Source organism: Syngnathus scovelli, chromosome 1 (assembly GCF_024217435.2).
Source record: "Syngnathus scovelli strain Florida chromosome 1, RoL_Ssco_1.2, whole genome shotgun sequence".
NCBI classification, from domain to species: Eukaryota; Metazoa; Chordata; class Actinopteri; order Syngnathiformes; family Syngnathidae; genus Syngnathus; species Syngnathus scovelli.
The window spans coordinates 18,947,671-18,959,815 of NC_090847.1; the positions used below are offsets into that span (position 1 = coordinate 18,947,671).

The window sequence follows — 12,145 nt, forward strand, 5'->3', positions numbered from 1 at the left end:
CTTTGTGTGACAACCAACCCAGGGTTACCCTACACAGCTACAAACACAGTTCTGTTACAGTTAAGTGGGTGATTTTGAAAATATATCAAATATTATCATAATGATAATAATGTATTCAAGAGTATGAGTGCAAATGGTTGTTTGTTTCTTCTGTGTGCCCTGCGATTGGCTGGCAACCAATTCAGGGTGTACCCCGCCTAGTGCCTGATGACTGCTTGGATAGGCTCCGGCATACCCGCGACCCCCGGGGAGACAAAGCGGTATGGACAATGGGTTAATCGATTCTTTCTACAATGATTCAGAGGGTTCGATGCACACTATTGTCATATTCATGCATAATATCCGCCACACACATCAGAGAAGCACAGAATATTTTTGCCTAAAATCCACTAAAATTGCACCTGTGTCACAAGTCAGACCTGCTTTGATTTTGTTGAAGGCAGGTATGTCCAACTCTGATTTTTGAGGGCCACCATCCTGCATGTTTTAAATGTGTATTTCCTCCAAATTGAAATGATCAGCTCATCAGTAAACTATTCAGAAACCATATAACAATCTATACAAATGTATACTTTGCATGCTTCGATCTTCTGCATGCACTCCGGCGAATCTATTTCTGCTTCCGCAACGTCAACATTTGTGTGCCTCTATTTTGATTGAGAGATTGACAGGAGCAGCCTCCATTGGTCATGAAGCAAGTCGGCTGTGTTTGCAATGGCGCATTTGCACCTTTCGAATTGCGCCAGTCTACGACAATACCAAAAGAAACGACAATCCACCTACACAGTTAGATTGAATGTTGCGCTAGGCTTGAGAATAAGACCCTACATTTATACAAAAACCCATGCAGTCAATCGTAAAGCCCTAAAAGGGGCTCATTTAATCTCAAACTGTTTATGAGATGAGTTTATGTTGTAATAAAACGTCAATATGCCTTCACTTAGGGAACAAAACCGTCTCAGCAGCTGCAGAAGGTTGGAAGCACATACATAAATCCATCTCTGATGCACTGGCAGAGAGCATATGAAGAGGCACAGTGATGAAAAGTGACAGTGTGTATGGTGAGATGTGATGATGGATCTTTATCATCATGATAGGTCTTTGGCATTGAGCAGCAGTGGCTGGAAAACTACAGAGAAAGGGTAAAAAAGGGAAAAATGGGAAAGCTGCTCATAAAAATGTGTGTCAACCACATTTTCAAAACCACTGCCTTCAAAGTGTTCCCACCACATTTTGATTTCGTATGACTGGGGCTCCTACCAAAATCTTAATCACATGCTATCTGATACCGTCATGGAAAAGGGAAACGTGGGGAAAATGTGTCTTGAAGTGCTTTAAAGCTATTTCCCTCCCTTCTGCTTTCCAGTCAGTTTTCCAGACTGTCAAATGATAGAATATTCGCACTTTGCATAATGCACTTCATTAGCATACGGATGCCTGACCAACTCACAGCATTTGCTCAAACTGGACTGCAAAGTCCAATCTTCTCTGGCTAATCACGTGTACCGCAATATGGACAATTGGCTCAGGAATTACAAAGAAGGTTCCCGTGCTCGGTTGTCATAGGAAACAGAAGCCGTTTACGATCGCCCGAGATGTGTGCCCATTTAAATTATGTTGGTGTTATTGTGTTAATGGCTGCTCTGGATCGATGGAAATGCTAAAATTAGCTCAGACTCTGTCTGTCTGCACCTCGTTTAAATATATCAAAAACATCTTACACTCCCTGAGCCATTATTTAGACATATTTCTAGCAGGCGTAAAGTTTACTCTACTCTCAGCCACTAAACTGCCAGGTGTCAGGGGCATGCCAAAGAAAATGTGCTCAGTAGACTGGAACATCCTGCACGGTTTCAGAGTCGTCTGTCAAATTCTCAAATATGTTAAATGAGGCTTCATCCGGCACAAAAGATTTCACGCTTGAGCGCACTAGCGCTGTGTACAAATCTAGTGCGAATGAGTGGGCAACCTCAACCAACTTACAATTGCCACCTCACCCTTGCGTACAAAAGGAAGATCAAAAACACGCTGCAACAAATCTTCAACCTGTGGAGTTGTTATCAGGATAAAGCGTTCGCTGCGCCGCCTGTATTTTATTGAAACAGAAACAACATGGCATAATTGTCAAGTAAAGGCAGATTGCCCTGGCTACAGTCATTGTATTTCTCTGTGGGGTTTTTACCTAGTGTCTCTCCTTTCTATCTTTTCTCTCTCAGAAAAGGTAGAAAGGAGAGACACTAGCTAAAAACGTACATTCACTTTCATGACGATAATGGGGCATTTTTCAATCTTGATTTGACCAATAACTTCAGTCGTACCAAAGCATAGCATGCTCAATGTTAGATCGTAACTGTCAAACAGCAACTTTGTTCAGAGATTTACAGTTTTGGCTGTCAAAAAGAAACATTAGTTACTTTTAATGGAATAAAGTTTGTTACAATTCAGTAATGTTTTAAAATATGTTGAATAGCAGAATCCTACAGAGAACTGTATTTCCATGAATATACAGTGAAAGCACAATTCTTCAAAAACTTACAAAAAGTTAGATTTCAGACTAAATTCACTCTTTACCTTCAAGCAAAAATTCTAAGTCATTCCACAATTTTGCTGCCAGAAGTGTGGATAGACTTCAGCCAGAGGTTCTTGCCCCTGCAGAGGCATGGTTTAGGTTGGCTCAAGGAGGAGAGGCTTTGGTTACATCTGCACAACCAGCAGTACATGGTAGCAACATACGCCTATAAAATCAGCAGTCGAATAAAAACCTAAGTGGAACTTGTCGGATCTGTTTCACTACCCTGTGAATACCTCTCAGCTTTTGAGTTATTCCATGGCTACCCAAGAGGGACTTTCAAACTTAATTTTTATGATTACACAAACAATAAGATCTTTTGAAGTGAGAATGACATATTATACTATGTTACTAAACATAATTAGATTTAGCCACAATTGGTTTCCGAAATGAACTTAACAACATGTTAAGTACGACATCAAAGACCTAATTGAATGCCTTCTGCTCATTTTCAGATCAATCCCTGAGTGGTTTTCTAATGCCTGAAAGTAAAAGACAGGTCTTTTGACTTCTGATTTCTCATTTCGGGCAATCCAAGGACTTGGTGAGAGATCACAGGCCAAGTGATTGGAGGTTAACACACAGGCTGCTGTCGGCAGCTGTGGTCATTAGAACTACACTGATGAGACCCCAACAGGGGGTCTGGGTGATTGGGTATTTATCTCCTGCCAACAGACGCAATTAAAATTCCCATCTCAAGTCAACCCAGGCGAGAAACCTAAAATCATTTAGACACCTCCCGTTTCTCTCCTCGTGTCTCAGCTTTGAAGTTTCTGCTTCAAAACATCGGAGGGTGACCACAATTTTGTCTCACCGTGACTACATTGTAGCTGATTATGCACTGTATCAGCTGTAGTGTGCTTTATGATGAAATTATCTTGCTGTAGACGTAAAACATTTTAGGTCTGCTGTGAAAGATAATAATGAACAACGAAGGCAAACGAGGATTAAACCTAGGACTCAGCAAAAGAGGTACAGTAATCCCTCGTCTATCGCAGATAATCGGTTCCAAAAACTACCCGGGATAAGTGAAATCTGCGAAGTACGGTCACCAACAAGAAGTACTGGGCAGGCTAACGAGTTGGCGGAAAGATGCTAATTTGCGATTGTACTAACACGCGAAAACGGACTTCTAAATGTAAATGAATGTAAACGAACATTTGGAGCAATACTACATTGTCCTAAAGGTTAGACACATGTTTCTGCAATTTAGAAGTTTTATTTTGACTTTTAAATGTTTTTACAATTTGGAAAAAAAAATCTGCGACGTAGTGAAGCCGCGATAAACGAAACGCAAAGATTTCTTTTCCACATCCTTATTGCACCAGAAATAAGTGTGTGACCTCACAAATTTGAAACCTGTTGTACTGAAAACTGAAACCTTCAACGATGGACAAGGACAAGGATGATGTAAACAAAGAAACAAAGACAGTGGGTGGAGGCTGAAAGCGGAATTCTCAAGTGGAGTAATACTGTGCATTAATGACTTCTATCTTTTGGCACTCTGCAGTGGCTTTTGGATAGAGACAGATGGGTACCCAGTGGAGTCTCCTCAAACCAGTCAGGCTACTGAGGCCCTCTGAGGGCTTAGGAGCGATTCGTCAAATGGTGTATAAGGATGACTAGAAAGAGAAAAGATTAGAAATACCAGGGAATGTGTTACCATAACTTATATATGTACATATACGGAGAGCAAGGCTGTGTTTATTGTCTGACAGAGCAGAATGCTTTTTCCCTCACACAAGCACACACACGCACACACACACACACACACTCACACACATGCACACACCCATGCATGTACGCACACAGTGACAATTTAACATCAATATCTGCACACATTTCAAGACAATAGATCAAGGCAACATTGAGTGAAAACCCTTCAGTAGAGTGACATTGGACATGGATGAGCAGAAGAATGAAACCCCGTCATGTATCGTGCATCCTGGAGAGCCATTGGGGAGGAGTCCCATATCCTCCCGCACTCATTCTCTCCCTAGCAACCGGGCTTTGGCTTGGTGATTGGACAAGTGTACCAGTGGTTGCTATAGCTACAGGAAGCCACCCTTCAGTTTAAACCCCCACTTTTAACTGTGTTTCTGTTTCTTTTTTCTTCATAACCACTCTTTGCCTTTTCATTGCTCTCAGCTAAGTCTTGTATATGCTGCATTGGACATCAGACAGCGGAATAAAGAGATGTTGAGAGAAGATGTTATGAATGCAATTGGTGAGTGATGGGATTAATGGTGTCTTGATGGAGAATTACAAAAATGATGCAATCAAGAGAAGCAGTACAGCCCTAGTATTTATCAAACCTGACTGTCTAACTCATTTTCCCTTCATTGAGAAAAAAAAATCATTCAAAAGATGTAGAAGAGTGAGACATCTGTTTACATACACATTGTTCATTGGCTGCGTTATAAATGGATCACTGTTTAGCTTTTGCATTGGTGTTCATTTTATTTACATGCGGGTAGGGTACCTTTGCCAATCAAAGGCACTTTGTCTCTGTTGCAACCTAGGAGTATATATCACAATTCATAAAGGGTGACTGTGGGCCACAAAATGTGAGTTGTCTCAGTCTGTAATTCAACACTGTGTCATCAAGTAAACCTGCTGCTGAACTGGGGGTAGCTTAGAGAGCTATAAATTACACACTTCCTGATTTGAATTGATGCATGGCTTCAGTGGTTGTCAGTAGAAAACCTGCGGACCCTCATGAGAGGGAGGGAGGTTTGTAATCACAAGGTTCATAGCATGACACTGGGGTTCTGTTTCGCTCTTGTCTACTCTTGATCTACCCTCTCAGGAGCATCCATCCGGCCTCTTTTCCAGCTGCTGTGGATCACTCGTGGATCCGGTTGCAGGCTGTTGCCCTCCCGGGGGGGATGACTGACCCCTGCGTCCTGCCATGGTGGCGGATGGGGGCATCTGGCTCTCCCGAGGCTGTTCTCGGCGCCTTTATGGAGCTGGTGGACCAGCCTTGGACCCTTGGCATTGTGGTGTTCTCTTGACCCTGTGCTCATGGGTTGGGCATCCTGGCATGCACTTTTCTTTTAGATGGAAGGCACACACTCTGTTTGTCCTCATAACAGCAACTTTGGACACCAAATTACTTACATACAATTGTGCCGATGTTCCTTTACTAAGATCCGTACATATTCCGACACTCTTTACTTATGCGTCTCGTCCAAAAAGTTAATTTTGTTATACTCTGTAGTAGCTTGTTACTCCAATACTGTATGAGTATGGCTCATACAGTGGTACCTCTATTTACGAAAGCCTATACTTTTGAAATTTTTCGAAATACGAACTGGAGCCATGGCAAAGGCATGTGTATCATTGAGCTCACCACGAAGTATAGCCGGTGTTGTGCCAAAGGAGGTATCCCCTCCTGCATGAACGTGCACCCATTGGGTGAAAGAGGGAAGCCGTTGGTTCCTTTTCTTTTCTTTTTTTAAATTATGGAGGGGCTTTCAATGACCCCTCACACAGTCGGAAAACTCATTAACCCTGGTTAACGTATCATATTGCAAGTATGAATAGGTTCCCCCTTCGATAAACAAAGTTACAGGGGTACTTATTCTAACAGCAGCCCTACTAGAATAAGTCAACCCCTGAGAATAACTAAACCCATTTTCAGATTCCCAGCATGAACATTTTCTAGCAAATGGTGATTCCTGACTGCCTAATGACTTTTTCACATGGGTCAGTTGTGGAGTGATAGTCTCGCAACTTATAAGCGGTGGGTTAAATTCTTAATTGCACCAACGGATTGTCATCACCATTAAGGAAATGATGGTAGTAAATGACAAATATCTGTGATTACAACTACTGTGATGACGACCACTTCAGACCTAACTACACATTTTGGATATAGCCCACCCGTGACCCTAGAGAAGGACAAACAGAATGGAAAATGGATGAATGGATGTCTTTGTCTAAATATTTTTTAGTCAGTTAAAACAGAGGAACTGTCCTTAATCTTAATTCATATCTGAATTTCAATTGCATCTCAATTGTATAAAGGCAAACAGTTTTTCAAGTACTGTCTAGACTACAGTCACACTATGGTCTGAATCTTTTAATAGGGCACAGTCAGCCCTTTTGAGCAAATATGCGGGAAATTGAGAAGCAGTGGAGGTAGGGACAAGGAAAACTGAAACTATCTGTCATAGTTTTACAGTGACAACAATATAACAGAAGACAACACTATGGGTCAAGTTCAGTAATCCAGGTATACTCAACGATTCTCTGAGGACAAAAAGGCTAAAGAAAAAAACTTAAAGATTTCAACACACCAATTTCTAAAGTTCCAAATCACAACTGAAGGCATCTATCTGTTGACAGAGGATTGGCATCCTGGTGAAATGGCATTTGCCATTACCCTCCACACACCTAGCATGACTGTGTCATCCTGTCCCATGATGAGAAATTGATTTCATGGTTGAGTGGCCTTCAGCAGGAAGGACAGAAAGAAAAAGCTTCCAGTCGGCGAGATTAAAAGATTAGATTTCCATGTGAGCTACAGAAGCAAAATGTAACCTTAAACTTTATAGTATGCCAAATCAACTTTTTTGGAGCTTTTAGCCATGTTAAAATGACAATAGTGAGTACAGTGATCCCTCGTTTATCGCGGGAGATGCGTTCCAGAACCACCTGGATAATAAATGAAGTTCCGCGAAGTAGGAACGGTATACGTATTAACAGAGCCGGTTCAGACCTCCATGGGGCCCTAGGCAAAAATATGACAAGGGGCCCCCCTAACTAAAGTCGTCCAGTCCCCTCCCCCCGAAGACCAGAGAGACAAAATTTGACTGACTCAAATTAAGTTTAATGAGTGATTAACAATTAGTTTTAAATAATCAGTTGCTCCACCTCCTACTCAGTAACAGTATCTACATATGTTTACAAATACAACTTTATTCAACAAAACATCGGGAGACAGACAGATTGCTCCTCATTGCAGCACATGTCCTGACTCCTGCACCGGTGGGTGCTTCTTCCCTCACGCATCCCAGGCACGCCCCGCGCTATCGGAGCTCATTGCCGCTGTTCCGACTCGTGTACGGCTGGCTGCCACGCTTCCCGTGCTTGTCCGCAGTGATGCACATTACTCAGAGGCATGCCCCGCGCTATAAGTGTGTATTTAAACGCCGTTCTTTCGTTACTTATAAACCTGCAAAATAACGACTCGAGGTGGAGCGCGTGAAGTGGCGAGGGATCACTGTACAGCAGAGTTAGTGAACCAGACATCGTACTCATGGGTTAGAAAAATAGTCACCAAAAACACTCATATTTTATAAGAAAATCATTGTGCCAAAGAAAATAATATCCAATCATATACATGCCTATAATTTACTGTGGAAAGCTTAAAATAGCATGATACAGCTTCTTTAAATGTATCTTAATTTGCAGCCAGTCAGCTTTAGAAATTCATTGTGGACCAAACAAAACAGACAGTACCAGCAACAAGCATGAAGCTATCAATGGAGTTTCAAATGTTCAAAAAAAAACAAAAAAAACAAGCATTTGAGCGTGAGGGGGAGTCAACCACAGAACAATAAAATCTGTGGAAAACTGCTGGCTGAGCAGAGGCCCGCATAGAGGCCCGCACATTTTAGGGCAGGATGTGGAATTGTCTGGCCACACAATAATGCCTCATAAACTCGGATGGGAAGAGCGCTCTGAAACATGAGAGAGCTGTTTGATGTTGATCTCTGAAGGTTTGCTCTTACTGTAACATAGCGACCGGGAGGAAGGAATGGGAGAGGAGTGGCAGAAAAACAGTATAAACCTACTTAATATTAGACCAAAGTTATGATGTAATGTTTCGGTGACACAAACAACCCAACCCCCACCCCTTCGTTCCTCCGTTGTCTTCCTATGTTCACCACCCCATTTTTTTCTCTGGGGCACGAATAGTGCCCTGCGATTGGTTAATAGCACCATAGAGATGCTGAGAATATCCACCAACCAGGGCACGGGTGCCCCACCGGTCCGTTACCACAGCAACTCTTAACAACCACAGTGATAGAGCATGTGTGCACACAAATGCACATGTGGATTCATGCACAACAAGCGATATCAGAGAGTGTGTGTGTGTGTGCGTGTGTGTGTGTGCGTGCGTGTGTGTGCGTGCATGCGCGTCCGTGTGACTGACATTTAGACGTAGGGAGCGTGTTATATGTAGCCTCCAGTGTGTTCATCTAGCGTAGAATGACAGAATGCTGTTGTAACACACACACTACACGAGCTGTGAGAAGATTTGAACAATATACTCTGCGTAGTGCTATTTTTTCTATGCCTTTAATACATTTATGAGCACAAACCTGAAGACAGACAGAAAACAAATGGGTGAACAGATGGTATAGGAAACAATGTTTGCAGGGGTAAAAAGCATTGAAAAATTTGAAAACTTGACGTTGTCCGACTTTATCTCCCCTGATACAAGAGGTGTCAAAATTCATCAATTAATTAACAACTTCTCAATTATCAAATTATTATATGCTATTATACGTATGAACTATTCAGAGACATAATGTAAGTGTTTGAATCATCTTATCAATTAATTAACAACTAATCAATTATCAAATTATATGCTATTATATGAACTATTCAGAGACATAATTTAAGTGTTAAATCCTCTTATTTCAGTCTACTATTAACTATTAAAGTAGTAGCATTATCTTTTCTGTGTAATCAAAATAAGACTTTTGCAAACATCAGCTTTAACTTTGGGGATAAAAAAATAATTGAACCAATTTCAAGGGTTGTGAGTACAATATAAAAACATATTTTGAAATTGTTTTCTGTTTAACCACTTAAATACCAAGTCAACAACAATAATTGGTTAATAAACAATAATCAGGTAACAAAAAACATTTATAATACACTTTAATACAAAATAAAACTGTATCTAGTTATTGGAGTAATAACCAATGGCATAAGAATAGAATCATCTTATTCCTTAAGACCATGTTAAACACAACAGTATTTTTATTCTTTTGTATTGAGATAGTAAAGTATATTTTTCTATTCACAAATTTTAATCTTTTCATTTTATTCTATGCTTACGCCTTATGCTTAGAGGTATTATAAATTGTTATCCAGCTAATATATTTGATTATTGCATACTTGCTGTAGCACAGGTACTGTTACTCTGCAATTGCCACCCTGAGTTTTAGCTGCTTCATATAAAATCATTTGCACATGACTGAAAAGTGATTCTTGGTTTAGAGGTAGCACTATTCCTACCTAAACTTACTGGCTTCAGGCCACACGGCCCCATGACAAATGATGTTTCTTGGTTCTTTGATTTGTAATTTGCTTCGGCACGCACACTTGACTGTCATAAGGCCTTTTCCGGAGGAGCACCAATTTTTGTAAGTGTGCCATAAATCACCATCATGTTTGAAAGAGACCTTGAGCCTTTCCTGCAGATAAGCCATTCTGCTACCTTATCAGTAGTGTGCAGCGTAAAACCAGAGAAATCAAATTTCAAAGAAGCCACTACTGGTGTACTTGTAAAATTCTTGCACTCCCTAGCGATAACAAAACTTTAATATCATTTTTTATACAAGCATGACATATAAAGTGTTATTTCTTTGTAAACTTGAAGCTGCCTCGATGTGACGATGAGCGGTGGATGCAAAAACTTTCCGCACAGTATTGAACATTACTTTACTTGCTCCATTGTAGGGCTTTTCCTGCCTGGTGGCACGAAAAAAGCTGGGAAACAATGTCATTAGAAAGCAGTGTACAACAGGGGAAATCCCTTCTGAGTTGACTATTACAAGCTACCTTAGCAGGAGTCTAAGTCCCCCCCGCAAGGCAACTCTGATCCGCTCCAATCCTCACTGTGCACTAATAGTAGCACTCAGTATGGGGACTAGGATGGATTAGCAAAGAAGAGATACTATTCTAAGCAGTCAATGCAGCTTGTTTGCAGAAATAGTAAAACCGTGACTAAGACCTTGTATATACTCTCTGCCTTGAATTAGTCACTGCAAAATTCATAAATCCTACTGTTACGTGTAGATCAAGTCTTACCTGTGCAGGTGAAACACTTGACATGAAAGTGGGTCTCTTGAACTCGAACCACCTCTCCTTTGCACACTTCACGACACCGTTGACACTGAATTGGCCCACCACTTGGCTCACCTCCCGTTGAGCCTTGGTGATGCGCTGAGGTGGACAGAAAGACAACAGTCTCTAAAACTTACAGCTACATCAGCAATCTTTTATTTATTTATTTATTTATTTATTTATTTATTTATTTATTTATTTATTTATTCATTCATTCATTTATTTATTTATTCATTCATTCATTGTTTGTCTACCTACTTATCCATGTTTTGATCATTTCATGGAAAAAATATTTGAAAGCTGTTTAAAAAACAAAAATTCATCAAGCAGCAATCCTTCAAAATCATTTTGATAGTACAATGACTTACAGTATGAGAAAAGTAGTTTCTTTGTTAATAACTCAAACAAATGAGCTTTGTGCAAATGTCAGACCAACAATAAGATGGGAGAATGTTATTCATGAGTGTTGACACCTACGTCTTGTGACCTAATGTAGCCCTCTACTCATTTTTTTTATAACCAAAATTGCTGCATCAAGATAAAAGTGGAAGACTCAAGATAATTGTTTGCTCATTTTTGTAAAGACATGTAAGTGTGTTTGTAGGTTTTTGTAGGTGGTTAGGTTGCAGAGCTTTCATTGCCCGCGATCTGGGTTTGAATCCCAGTCAGGGAACCATATGCAACCATGTCACTGTCTCCCATGTGCTGGTCCCAAACCCGGGTGCCGAGGGTTGCGTCACGAAGGGCTTCTGCCGTAAAAACTGCGTCAAGAACTTCTCATGCGAATCATCTGGACAAAAACAGGTGTTTTGCTGTGGTGAACCCTTTGCCAAAAGGACCCATGACCACAGTCTATTTTTTGGTTGCATCAAAATTGATTTTCCAATCCAAATCAATGTTTGTTGCACCTCTACTAATAGTGAATAATAAAATAATGGGAATTTGTATTGATAGACACCCAGATACCCTAAAAAAGTATGAAAATCAACAGCTTTTGTGAATCAACAGCTGCAGGCAGTCACCCTTGCTCATTTAGCTCTTCATCCTCCTCAAGGAGCATCCGAGTGGTGGAGAGGTATAATGGCAGGAGAACCAGCTGGCCTTACTTGTCATCTAAATAGCTGACTGAAGGACTTTGCTGCTTCAGCGGTGGCAGCACATGGACTAGCGTGCTTGAGCTACTCAGTCCATTTCACTGAAGGATTCTCAAAGGACTCACAGTACTTAAAATGTCTAAGAGCCTTGCACGCCTCATATCCTGAGTGCCGTGAGCCGGATGATGTGCATCTATACGAGTCTTTGTCTTGTATGGACAGTAGGCAGAACCTAATGCATGATTGTATGATGTTTACCTTCCCGTTCAAACCCAGAGAGTGGGCATTGGAAATATGCAAGCTTAATTATTTCATACGCTTTCTCTCTCTCCCACACTAAATCACTGTTAATTCATTGTTCCCCTCACAATGCTGGCTGCACCGATGGAACCTG

General features: G+C 40.9%; 1 protein-coding gene across 7 annotated transcripts in view; it reads right to left on the reverse strand.

Annotated features, from left to right (window-relative positions):
- The window catches only part of ablim3 (actin binding LIM protein family, member 3), a 42,897-nt gene that overhangs the window by 24,476 nt on the left and 6,276 nt on the right, over positions 1-12,145 (reverse strand). For all 7 annotated transcript variants that reach the window (XM_068650753.1, XM_049736010.2, XM_068650756.1 and 4 more), the window contains one exon: positions 10,622-10,756. In XM_068650753.1, the coding sequence (XP_068506854.1) occupies positions 10,622-10,756 (135 nt within the window). The remainder of the gene's footprint in view (positions 1-10,621; positions 10,757-12,145) is intronic.